Source organism: Oryctolagus cuniculus, chromosome 5 (assembly GCF_964237555.1).
Source record: "Oryctolagus cuniculus chromosome 5, mOryCun1.1, whole genome shotgun sequence".
Taxonomy (NCBI): domain Eukaryota; kingdom Metazoa; phylum Chordata; class Mammalia; order Lagomorpha; family Leporidae; genus Oryctolagus; species Oryctolagus cuniculus.
In genome coordinates, this window is record NC_091436.1 from 30546741 (window position 1) to 30559816 (window position 13076).

At 45.0% G+C, this 13076-nt stretch overlaps 1 protein-coding gene across 1 annotated transcript in view; it reads right to left on the reverse strand.

The window, feature by feature from the left end:
• Nucleotides 1–13076, reverse strand: part of ARFGEF3 (ARFGEF family member 3) — a 179876-nt gene that overhangs the window by 20648 nt on the left and 146152 nt on the right. Inside the window, exons 25-28 of the mRNA XM_051854295.2 lie at nt 8320–8423; nt 6233–6377; nt 4086–4214; nt 1543–1719 (exon numbers count right to left, since the gene is read on the reverse strand). Coding sequence (XP_051710255.2) covers nt 1543–1719; nt 4086–4214; nt 6233–6377; nt 8320–8423 — 555 coding nt within the window. The remainder of the gene's footprint in view (nt 1–1542; nt 1720–4085; nt 4215–6232; nt 6378–8319; nt 8424–13076) is intronic.

The window sequence follows — 13076 nt, forward strand, 5'->3', positions numbered from 1 at the left end:
CCCAGATACCCAGCAAAACCACAACTCTCCTCTTGGATTTTTACCCAATTTCAGCTTGTTCCATCCATCTCTAGATATACCAATGTGGTTTACTTTTATGTCTTGATGTGCATTTTCCACTTAAATATACATTCCATCTAAACCAAACAATTGAAATTCTTTAAAAATGGGAAAATATTCTTCCCCTGCTGCTGATAGCTGAATTTAATGTTTTTGGAAAAGAAAAAAAAAAACAGTCTTGCTTCAGTCTCCACACTATCCACAGACAAAAGAAAATCAGATTTCCAAAAATCACGTATTCTTCGCCCAATTCAAGGAACACATCTGTTCTTTCCACAAGGTCGTGTGATGTGACAGAATCCTCCAGGGGTCCATGCCATGCAAAGCAATGGTCAGGTCAACACCAAGCCCTTGGGGTACACGTTTTTCCTTTCCCAGTGTTCTCTATGGCAGGGCAAATTGTCTTTGCACAACTGAGTAGAAACACAGGTTGTTTGCTTTGTGGCTCTCCCTTGGGGTCCATGTTCTTTTTGGTGTGTCTGTCTGCTCCCACAAGGGAACCTTTATTCTTACACTTCTATTTATAACCCTGATGGCTTCCACATCTTCCTTCATGAGCAAGGATTTATATTTCACAAGTGAGGCGCCACTGATAATAAAGTGGGCAGATTCCCCCGGTCTCGAGGTCCCTCTCCATCTCAGGACATCAGTCTGTTAACCACCCCACACTTCCACAGAGAGAGAAACTTCTCTGCATCCCTGGTCAGTGAAGCAACTTCTTGGAAATACTTGAAGGCTTTTCTACAGCCTTGTCTCCTCCACTGAAACTCCTCAGATGAAACAGGATGGTAGGACACACCCTTCCTCACTAACAGGCTACAAAGGTATTTCTTCATTTTTCAGTTTGTTGCATCCTTAAACTTGCCTTTCTTCTCTTAATGCACAGACACACTAGACCTGCTTATTAGTTTTTCTAAAGATATAATATTTTTAAATGTTTATTTTTATCTACTTAAGAGGGAGAGAGAGCGACCCATCTTACATTTGCTGGATAACTTCCCAAATGGCCACAACAGCCAGGGAGGGGTCAGGCTGAAGCCTAGAACACCATTCAGGGTCTCCCACACGGGTGATGGGGGCCCAAGCTCTTGAGCCGTCATCTGCTGCTTCCAAAGACGCACTATCAGGCAGCTGGATCAGAAGTGGAACAGCCAGGTCTCCACCCAGCACTCTGATCTGGGCTATGGGTGCCTTACATGGCAGCTAACCTGCTGGGCCTCAGTGCCCACCCCACAGATATTAATTTTAACCAGATATGTATTGCGAGTACTTTGGTGATTTCACAGAGGACATACAGGTATAAGTTTTCTCTTTGGTAATATACTATTGAAAGGTTGGCACTGACCTTGTCATTCTATTTTAATCACTCCCCGGGCAAAAATCATGCACCAGTGTTTGCATTAGGTATTTATGAGGCACTTTTAGACAAGGCGGCTGCCTACCAGGGAGACCCACAATGAACCGCACCGGCACTGTGGCTACCTGAGTGCAGAAAGCTTTGAATGTGTTCTACCACCAGCTCGCAGGACAGACCAATGGCGTGCTTGAAATTAGCAGAGGCCACATCCCAGTAGGAGTGGTCTTTATGGCTACGGCGGAGCCAGAGGGTCATCACAGGAAGGAGGAGGTGGACAACTGCGTAGATTCCAAACCCTGGACCTGGAAAAGAGAAGGCGGCATCAGGATCAGGCCCTCACGTGGCAAGTTCCTTGTCATTGCTTGGCAATGCTGGTCTCTCTCGAAGGATCTCCCCATTCTCTGAGCAAGTGCAGGGCAAAAGAATTTACCAGTGACTGGGGAATATCAAGGGCATTTTTCTATTTTGTTTCTGCCTGATTTTAGTGATGGATTACACGCATATAAAATTTAGGTATTTAATAAAGCTAAACTATCACTAGATTAACTCTGGCCCCCCAGATATAAGCAGATACATTTATGCATATAAGACCAGACCCCTTTAAAATGTAGGAGCATGTGTTTATATAAAAACAGAAATACAGAGCTGTGTTTTTCCAACTTACTTTTATGTAAACTGTGTTCTGTATGTTGGTTAGCAAATTTAGCTGTTCCTCATTTTTACTGTCACATGCTATTTCCATTCTGTGTCACTGCCACAGTATACTTCTCCATTCTCGAGGGGTAGTTAAGATGTCTGTCATTTTTTGCTTTACAGGCGATGCTATAAAGAAGCTTTGTGCTGCCTTGCAGAAGTGTTGATAGATTTTTTTTTTTTTTTGACAGGCAGAGTGGACAGTGAGAGAGACAGAGAGAAAGGTCTTCCTTTGCTGTTGGCTCACCTTCCAATGGCCGCCACGGCCAGCGTGCTGCGTCCAGCGCACTGCGCTGATCCAAAGGCAGGAGCCAGGTGCTTCTCCTGGTCTCCCATGGGGTGCAGGGCCCAAGCACTCCCTGGCCACAGCAGAGAGCTGGCCTGGAAGAGGGGCAACCAGGACAGAATCCGGCGCCCCAATCGGGACTAGAACCCGGTGTGCCGGCGCTGCAGGTGGAGGAATAGCCTATTGAGCTGCGGCGCTGGCGATAGATTTTTAAAATGTGAATTACAAAAGCAAGTTATCCTCTTTATAATAAATGTGGAACTTACATGAAAATTAAAAGAAGAAAATCCTCACCCAGAGAGATAACCACATTTTGATATATTTCCTTTTGGTGTATTTATAAATATGTAAAAGTTCAGAGTTTTGAGGATTCTCTAGTACCTAAACATTAATATAATCCCTGTATTAGTCACATCATTAAATATTGTTCACAAATATTAATTTTAGTGTCTGCAGAATATTTATATGCTTTACCATAATTTATTTAACTATGTCCTATTTAGCTTGCTCATAATTTTTTTGGTATTTGAGCTGTTTTAGCAAACATACATATTTTTGTCTCCATCACTGTTAAATTCTTTGGATGACACATGCCTATGAGTGGAATTATTGGGTTAAATGCTCATCACACATTTCATAGGAATTAATTTGAAAGCAGAAAATGGTACTGACCAGTGAAACATATATAGAAATAGTGGCAAACAGTTAATTCTATAAAATACCTTCTTCTTCTTCTTTTTAACATGTAGGAGTAGCTCCAGTATCTTTTCCTGAAAATAAACTTTGCTATGGATTTGGAAACAGCATCAATGGGCAAATCTTCATGAAGATGAACACAGACTTCATTCTCGGAATTAATGGTTTCATTTGGGGTTCTGATTCTTTAAGTAAAAACTAAAATCTCTATTACCTGTATATGCTAGACTTGTTTAATTCAGAACAAGAAATACATTCCTAAGGGCCATTCTTCCCTTATACAATCAGGGGACCGTGGTAGGTGAATACCAAATGTCTGTTTCCAAATCTGGTCCTCTTTGACCTTTACACAATCAGAATGTTGTCATGTTAATACTGCATGTGTCTGTGAGTGACTTATGTGAATGGTCGACCTGGTGAGCCCTACAGTCAGCTCCGGGGGTGAGAGCATGTACTGCAAGATCTGGCTAAGGAGGAAGGCTGTGATCATGGACATGGCAAAGCCAGCTGGCTCACTGAGGACACTGACACCATAGCCTTGGCCCAATTAATGTGGGGATCCCATGCAATTAGCTAATGACCTGGAAGAAATGTAAACAATCCACAGGATATATCTTAAATATTACATATCACAGTCATTTAAAAAATAAAAGGGTACATCAAAAAGTTGGTGGAAAAATGAAATTAGAAGATAAGTTTATTTTGCTGCACCAAATTTTTGAAACCCATGCAGAGTTTTTCATAGTATGCATTTGTCATGAATTTTAAGATTAAGTGAATTTGCTAATTTTTTTGCACCAAAATAAACACATATTTTAATTCCACTTTGCACAAACTTTTTGAAGTATCTGTATATTTACTGAACATCTATTATCTGTGGAGCTTTGTCCCAAGTCTAGCCAACAGTAAAAACGGGTAGACATCCAACAGAAGTACTCTCCTGGGAAAAGTTATGTAACAAGTGTCTCCCAAAGCAGGCACAGAACTATTTACCAGGTGTTTTGGTGACATCTCTCAACAGCTCGAAGAGTAAGTCCAAGGTCGGTGGTTGGTGCTGTCGTGGACAGTTGGACACAGCTGCCGTCAGCTGCTCCAGCAGGATGATCCAGACTTCAATGAGACCTGTTGGCCGCAAAGCACACCCCCATGACATCCAGGTAAACCTAATGCACAACAATGGTGCTACCCAACTAAACGGCCAGTGTCACCCACTACATGAGCTCTCAGTGTCTCTGAACGTGGGCAGGGTATGGCTCAGATGTTTTGACAAAGCAATGAAACTGCTCACCTTTCTTACTTACTCCCCTTTAATAAAACTGTGATTATGGCATGTAAATTCACTATATTGATGGTGCTGTCAGATTTCTTGGAAGCTGATGATAGCAAAAATCATAGAATATTCTTTCCATTCTATTGCCTTAGTTTATCTTTTTTTTTTTTAAAAAAAACTTACTGTGGTACATATTTATAACAAATAGCCATTTTACACACAGTAATGGTTTAGTGGCGTCGATTACATGCACGATGCTGTGCAAACTATCAGTACTGCTTCCAGACCATTTTTTATTCCCTCAAACAAAAACTCTGTTAATGGTTTCTAAGGAACTTCCCATTTTTCCCTCACCCCAGCCCCGGGCAAGTTACTGTTAATTTTCAGAAAGGATATTGGCATTGTGGTTATGTTCTGTTATCTTTAAACAACCCATACTGAAACATTTACAGATGTTTCAGGTAAATCTATTTTGCTGCAAAACAATTTGAAATCCATGCATAGTTTTTTCAAAATAAATGTTTTCCTTGAACTTCCTGAATACCCCTCCTGAGTGTTTTATATGCTGTTAGTTTTGTATGTCTGAAATTTCCATGCTTGGGCAGGGATTATTTGCCTTTGGAAACAAGAATATCACTTCAGAATATCTCAATACTGAGAACTGTTTAATTTTTAATACTAACTTAAAGCTCTTTGTCCTTTTTTCCTGATCTATGTTTCATACATATTTATAACGATGTCTCAATGAATTGATAATGTGGGAAACTCTAGGTGGGTACTCTTTCTAGAAAAAAGAAATTGGTGACTACTTTGCCCCAGTGGAAAGGGGAACACTCACTGTTACATATGCAGCATTTACAACTGTTTAAAAGAACGTATTAGACATAAACAACATTAACTTCTGCTTATAATTATCTAAGCTGGAGGCTGAAATGCTAAGTAAAAATTATTCTTACCTAATCATTAAAATGATACCTCTATTAGGTATCATTAGGTATCTTGCCAGTTTCCATTCCTTTAATTGTTCCCTACAACAGATGTTTATTTTTTCCTATAGTTCTTTCCTGTGACTCATCTGAACTAGTGAGGTTTGACTGTTTATATTCTCTATTGAAAACAAAACCTTCCAGCCACCCCCATAAATGAATTTGTAACAGCAAAATATGTTAAAATTAAAAATGAACTAGAACACATTTAAAAACTTCCCCCTAAAAGTCCATTGGTAAAATTGACGAATTTGAAACCACTTATGCTCACAAGTTAGATCTATTGAAGGGTGTCATTTCCTTCTCTCCTGAGACAGAAGACGGTGGGTACGAGAAGGAGCTAATCCATCTGACAGTTATCTCAAGTACCTGATTAAACTCCGAGCCACACGACATTGCAGGGGAACTAGTTTGAGACAGACTCTAAAATCATTCTTTTCCTGAGCCTTCAGCTTCACCTGTCACAAACTCTCTGTCCAGTAATGGCTTAATTTCCCCAGTCGCTAACCAAAAACTCCTGCAGGAATTATTTATGTAATGACTGTGTTTTCTGAAAAGATATTAAGGACAAGTCCAGCCAATTTATGTACCAGTGCACCAATGCCATGCATTCCAGTTTGCTGAATTCAAAGTTAGAGTACACTGAGAGGAATTTGCAAATCTGCAATGTTTTCAGATAGAAGCATCTGAAAAGGAAGGATTTGGAGGCACTGACTGTAAAAAGGACATGTTTGGAAAGTCATGGCAACTTTAGGTAAACCTGTTTTGATATAAAAAAATAACAAAAATGGGTGTTCCTTTTTTACCAACTATTAGCTATCTACAGTTTAAGCTTCTGGGAATATGAAAATAGCAAATTTCTTGGCTTAGTTTAATTAACTTACCAGTGTCGTCATCAAAATCAGCCAGGACTGATTCAATTCCATCTTCACTGCTTGCTGACTGCTCCTGGAGTCTACGTGGCAAGCTAGCGAGTCGCCCACTAAGGAATATTGGCTTCAAGGGCATTTTGTATATTTTGGCCAATAACTAAAAACAAAAAAACTGCAGTTATCTGTTGGAGGAAGCTACACTCTGGGTGTTAAAGAACAGTAATATTATACACCAGTAATAACTGGGAGACAGGAAACTAGAAACATCCTGGTGTATACAAGTTTTAAGATTGGTATGCTGTGATTCGTATTTAAAAGGTAATTTAGAAGAGCCATTTAGCCCACAAAGCAGATGAAATAGCAATCAATGGCAAAAGTAGCAGGAAATTTTTTGGTATCAAGGTTACATATGAGATTTATAGATTTTTATACTTTTTGCCTATGGGATGAAATGTTCCATGGGAATCGTTGAGAAGATGCTAGGCAAATGGGCTACCAGGCCCTGATTTCCCATTCTGATGCAACACTCCAGAAACAGGGCCACGAGACACTGGGGACATGGAGGCATTTGTGGGCAGGAGAGAGAGATGAGGGTACCAGAAGGAGAGCTTAGCTTGGTGGTTCCGGTGCCTGCATCCCATGTCCATGTGCCTGGGTTTGACACCCGGCTCCTGACTCCAGCTTCCTGTCACTGACAACTCTGGGAGGCAGCTGTGATGGCTCAGATAACTGGGTTCCTGGCTCCTGGCTTTAGCACCAGCCCAGCCCCAGTCATTGTGGGAATTTGGGCAGGGAAGCAGTGCATGGGAGCTCTCCCTGCCTCTCAAATTAATATTTTTTTAAAGGGAGTGCAGAAGAGTGGCTGGGCTCCTTATTTTTCTTCTGCTGAAGTCCAGTCCCCCAGAGGTCACTGGCACCGGGCCAAACTCCCAAGCTTCATGAATTAGAAAACCTGCCTGCTTTGCCCACTCTGGACTATGACAAAGTTCCTGTCCTTGCGGGGCCTGTGGACCACAATCCTTTCACAAATAACAACATTTCCAACGTCCATAGGATAGGAAAAACTCAAGAACTGGTATGACAAAGAGGGAGCAGGGTGTGTGTGGGACGTTGGCAGGGAGCTGCCAAGGAGGTGACACTTCTGATGAGCTGTGGCACATGGGGCCCGCCACACGGAGGTGTAGGGGCGACAGCCCAGGCTGAGGGCGCAGCCCTGGTCCCAGGCAGCCATGAGCATGGTGTTTCTGCGAGGCAGGGGGCAGGTGGCTGGAGTGCCATGAGAGATGGAAGTGGAGAGGAAGGCAGGGGGTCCTGTCAGGTGGGGCGTGGGGCCACCTGTCCTTTGGATTAACGCCACCATGAGGCAGAGATGGTCCATACAGCCCCAAAGAGGCCTGGGGACACAACCTGAGGAGACAGGAGGAAACCTGCTGAGAGGGGGCGGTCCCTGACACCTGGGAGAAAGGGCTGGAAGGGAGGTGGGTGCCCAGCTTGTCCGGCGTCGGCCACAGGTGAGGTTGATGCCCAGGTGGCAGCACTGATAGGCGGTCCATGGGCTGCCTTTAACCAGGTCTTGTTGGAACACGTCCTGCCTCTTTTTTCCAGTATCACAAGGCACCCTGGGTACCCCATCTTCGATTTTTCAGTACCATCATGAAGGTGCCCATGACCTCATGACCCTTGCCCCGACAGCCTGATGCTGTCAGAGGCTGTGGTAGATCAGGCGTCGGTGTGCAAGACGTTTCACAGGTCTCCTTGCCACCCCACCCCCGCCCCGCCCCATGTGCCCATTATTTTCTTCCCTTTGCGGAAAGGGCAGGGACAACAGCAGACTCCAGATCCACGTCTCAATCTCCTCTGGGCCAGAGCCGGAAGTGTTGTCTCTTGGGCCTCACCCAAAGGCATCCACACACAGAGGAGGCTTTGAAAAGTTTGTGGGGGACACAGACATGGAATTCAAAGATAATTTCTGTGCCAAAAAAAAAAAAAAAAACCCTCCTTCCATAAGTTCTTCCTAATTCACATGCGCTGTGCACTTTTCGAAGACCCCTGGCGGCCTGGGGAGCTGCTGGGGGACTCCACACGGGCCTCTCCCCTACCTGTGAGCAGCGCCTCAGGTAATCGAGGGCGGGCAGGCACAGGTCTGTGGATGTGGCTCCTGCTCCCGGGACACAGTCTCCGATCTCCTTACAGTCCACCTCCCCTGCAGGAGTGCGGGACACAGAAACACAAGATGACCCTTGCAACCGAACAGCCACGTACTCACCTGGCCTTCATTCTCCAAATATTACTACAATCCAGAGAGAGGGGGAACGAAAAGGAAAATGGCCCCAAATGGCACAACCCCGAGAAGAGCCCTTTCAGTCCTCGCACCCCTGCCCCATGTAGGTATATGTGGCATCTAAGTGGGGCCACCCGGACATGTTCTTTCATTGGCTTATACTGTTTTCTAAGCGCCCTTCTCGCAAAGCAATGGCCATTTGTTTCTTCTTGTTCTACCCTGGTACTTTCCAGGGCTGGACTTTGTGTGTCTGCACTTAGGCACACTGTCATCCGCTCCCCGGAGCCCCGCTGTTGGTGACAGAGGATGATCCCAGAGATGAGTGCTGACCTGGGCTGCAGGGAAGCGCTCAGCCTCTCTTTCTCTGTTTGGAAAAGGACCTCGTTCACTGTCAGTGCGTGTGCGGCACTGAGTACTGATGATACATGAAGGCTCTGGGAAGACTGTGAACATCCAGGGTCTGGGGTCACAGACTGCTTAATTAACATTAAAATGAATCCTGAGTTTTTAGGTGCACATCTGGAGAGGTAACATATCCACAAAAGGATGCCTACATTGTCTACAGGCAAACAATAATGGAGATGTAGGATTTTTCTTCTCATACCATGAACTGTTTCTATACTTTATAAACTCAGTCCACGGCACTGTAATTATTTCTGATTGTCTACGGTTGTAGCAACTAGTATCTCCCCTGTGGTTAGGGAGACAGAATTACTAGACATTAGTTAAAATTCAGAGGCAATGAGGAATGTTTTCCCTTTAAAACAACACAAAAAGATGAACATTGTTTATATTTTAGATTGCGGTTGGTGGTTTCTTTTGATCAAAAGTAGACAGTTCACACTTAAGGATTTGCAGATCCTACTGCCTCCATGACAACTTCTCATCCCTACTGTAAACTTAGCAGGAAATCTGCAGTTGACAAGTGAGCACAGTTCTGTTCCAATGAGACTTGATTCATATAAACTGTCGGTGGGTCACATCTGGCCCTAAGCCACAGTGTGCCAGTCCTTGCTTTACACATATGTATTTTACACTATAAAAATGCAAGGTCAATGCATGTTGAAATGAGCAGGTGAGAAATAAAAATACATTTCCTATGCTGCTGATTACAGCGAGTGTGTGTGTGTGTGTGTGTTTACTGTGGCTGTGGTGTGGCACCTCCCTGGAGCTGGGTGGGACACAGGCAGCAAGGCTATACAGGGACTCTGACTTTCCCACTGATCCCAAGTCCTGTACACATAATTTCACCTTATAATGCACAGAAAAAACTAGAAACTGTCTTGTCAATATCCTCCATAGGCACGCTGGTAATTCTGCATTTTCAGTCCCCAGCTTCTTGTTGAGATAAACTCTTTCATTTCCAGCACTTGGCCAGACATCTCTATCCAAATATTTCACATTAGATCAACGTGTCTAAATGTCCAAAGAATTCCTTACTTCCCTCTCTGCTGTGGACTGAATGTTTGTGTCCCCCCCTTCCCCAGTTCATGTGTCGAAACCATCTCATATGATGCCAGTTCGAGTCCTGGCTGCTCCTCTTCCAATCCAGCTCTCTGCTATGGCCTGGGAAAGCAGTGGAAGATGGCTTAAGTGCTTGGGCCCCTGCATCCGCGTGGGAGACCCAGAAGAAGCACCTGGCTCCTGGCTTCAGATCAGCACAGCTCTGGCCATTACGGCCATTTTGGGAGTGGGCCAGCGGATGGAAGACCTTCTGTCTCTCCCTCTGTAACTTTACCTCTCAAATAAATAAATAAATAAATAAAATATTAAAAAAAGAAGCCTAATAATCAAGGTGATGGTGTGAAAAGGTGAATGAGATCAGTGTCCCCAAGGAGGCCCTGAGAGCTGCTCCCCCTCTGCTAGGTGAGCACACGCCAAGAAGGCACCGACTGGGAAGCACACAGAGCCCTCACCAGGTCTGGACTGTGCTGGTGCCTCGACCACAGGCTTCCCAGCCACTAGAACTGTGAACATGAAGTTTTGGGGCTGCTGTGGTTAACTTGCCACTTGGGATGGCCACATCCCATCTCGGAGTCCTGGGCGTGAGGGCCAGCACTGCCTCTGATCCAGCTTCCTGCTAGTGTACACCCTGGGAGGCAGCAGATGATGGATCAAGTACTTGGATCCCTGCCACCCATGTGGAAGATTCAGATTGAGTTCCTGACTCCTGGCTTTAGACTGGCCCAGCACCCAGCTGCTGTGGGCATTTGAGGAGTTAGCTAGTAGATGGAAGATTTCTGTCTCTTTACCATTTTTTTTTAAAGATTTTATTTGTTTGAGAGGTACAGTTACAGAGAGAGAGAGAGAGAGAGAGAGAGAGAGAGAGAGAGAGATATCTACCATCCGCTGGTGCACTCCCCAGATGGCTGCAATGGCCGGAGCTGTGCCAATTTGAAGCCAGGAGCCAGGAGCTTCTTCCAGGTCACTCACTCAGGTGCAGGGACCCAAGGATTTGGGCTTTCATCTACTACTTTCCCAGCCCATAGCAGGGAGCTGGATCAGAAGTGGAGCAGTCAGGACCCATATGGGATGCCGGAGCCACAATCTTCTATGCCACAGTGCAGGCCCCCTCTTTGCCTTTCAAAGGAATAACTAAACATTTTCTATTTACCTAGTGTCAGGTATTTTGTTATAGCAGCCAAATGCACTAAGTCTCTCTCCACATCCAACCTGCTCTCCTTTGGGCTACCCTAACTCCGGGTAACACTGGTCCTTGCAAGACACTTGGGGGAACAGGAAATCAGCCTCCTTACCCCCCTTTCTCAGGATCACATGTGAACAATCCCAAACACTGTGTATATCTCACCTCTGCAACACTGTTGGAGCCAAGTTCACCCTCCCCCAAATTGGTCTTTCTTGTCTGGAGACTGTTGTTCCTACCTACAGGGACACAGGCCTACCAGAATTTAGTTTCTAATACTGTGTGGGATCCCACTACTTTTTAGTTAAAAATCTAGGGTAGGGGATTAGATTAAGATGGTGGAGAAGGGCCGGCGCCGCGGCTCACTAGGCTAATCCTCTGCCTGCGGTGCCGGCACACTGGGTTCCAGTCCCGGTCAGGGTGCCGGATTCTGTCCCAGTTGCCCCTCTTCCAGGCCAGCTCTCTGCTGTGGTCTGGGAATTCAGTGGAGGATGGCCCAGGTCCTTGGACCCTGCACCCGTATGGGAGACCAGGAGAAGCACCTGGCTCCTGCCTTTGGATCAGCGCAGTGCGCCGGCTGCAGCGCGCCGGCCGCAGCAGCCATTGGAGGGTGAACCAACGGCAAAGGAAGACCTTTCTCTCTGTCTCTCTCTCTCACTGTCCACTCTGCCTGTCAAAAAAATAAATTAAAATTAAAAAAAAAAAAAGATGGCGGAGAAGGGAGGGAGCTTGCTGCTCCAGTTTAAGAGAAGATAGTTTAAAGAAAGTGGAAAGAGTGCAGTCTCAGGGAAGAGTTAGGGAAGAAACAGCAGAAGAAACTCTATTTAAGTCGGAGGAGCACAGTGGACCTATGTGGAGGGTGAAGATGTGCACAACTTAGGACCCCACCAGCTGAGAACCTCCACATCAGTGTTAGAGAGCAAGGTGAGACCAGACTGCAGTAGCCCAAGCCACTGGTGAAAAAGCTGCAGAAAGAGCATAGAGGGAATCCAGCCTGGAGCCCTGTGGGGGACAGTGTAACCACCAAACTAGAAGAGAACAAAGGCGGGGTGGGGGGCATGTTTTCCCTCTCCCCAGTCATCCTGCAAAGGTGTCCTGTAACAAGCTGACAGAGAGCAGGCGCCATTTTGGAGATACATAACAGCTGCGCTAGCTCATGTCTGCACCCAGCAACTAGCCAAGTGGAGAATCCTGAGCCTGGGGGGGAGACTAGACATGGGAATGGGTGCTCATGACTGTGGGAGGCTTGTGTGCTGGGACTGTGAAAACACTGAGGCTGCATGGGAAGAATCAGCATGTGGCTGGGACTTTGGGCAGTCACTGTGGGATGCTCCACACAATCAGGGCTCCCTGGTTAACTGGTGAGAGACATTGCTGGGGAATCTGAGCTTACACTGAGGACTGCACAGATCCTTTGTGTGGTCCTTGTGGCAGAGCAGATGAATAATACACTCACTGGGGCTTGTGCCTAGTACTAATCACCTTCGAGGAGAGCAGCTAGCTTAGTCTATGCCAACAGACAAGAAACCCTGGAGCAGTGAAGGGAGCTCCCTGGCCACTCCCACCACACGCCTGTAATTATTCCCTGAAAGCAGACACTCCACTAATCTGATCACAGTCCAAATATAAAAGCCACCACAGTGAAAAATCAAATATGAAACCAACGAGTATCCACATAAATGCTGAATAACAAATACACCAATCCAAGGAACAAGATAACATGACACCCCCAAAATAACACCACACATCAATACTAGATTGTAAAGATGATGAGACTGAAGAAATGCTAGAAATAGAATTAAAAAAAAATTGATCATAGGATTACTTAGAAGTAATCAGAAGCAGCTGCATGAACTAATTAAATCCATAAATGACATGAAAGAAAATCTCTCCCATGAAATTGAGATCTTAAAGAGAAATCAAAATGAAAT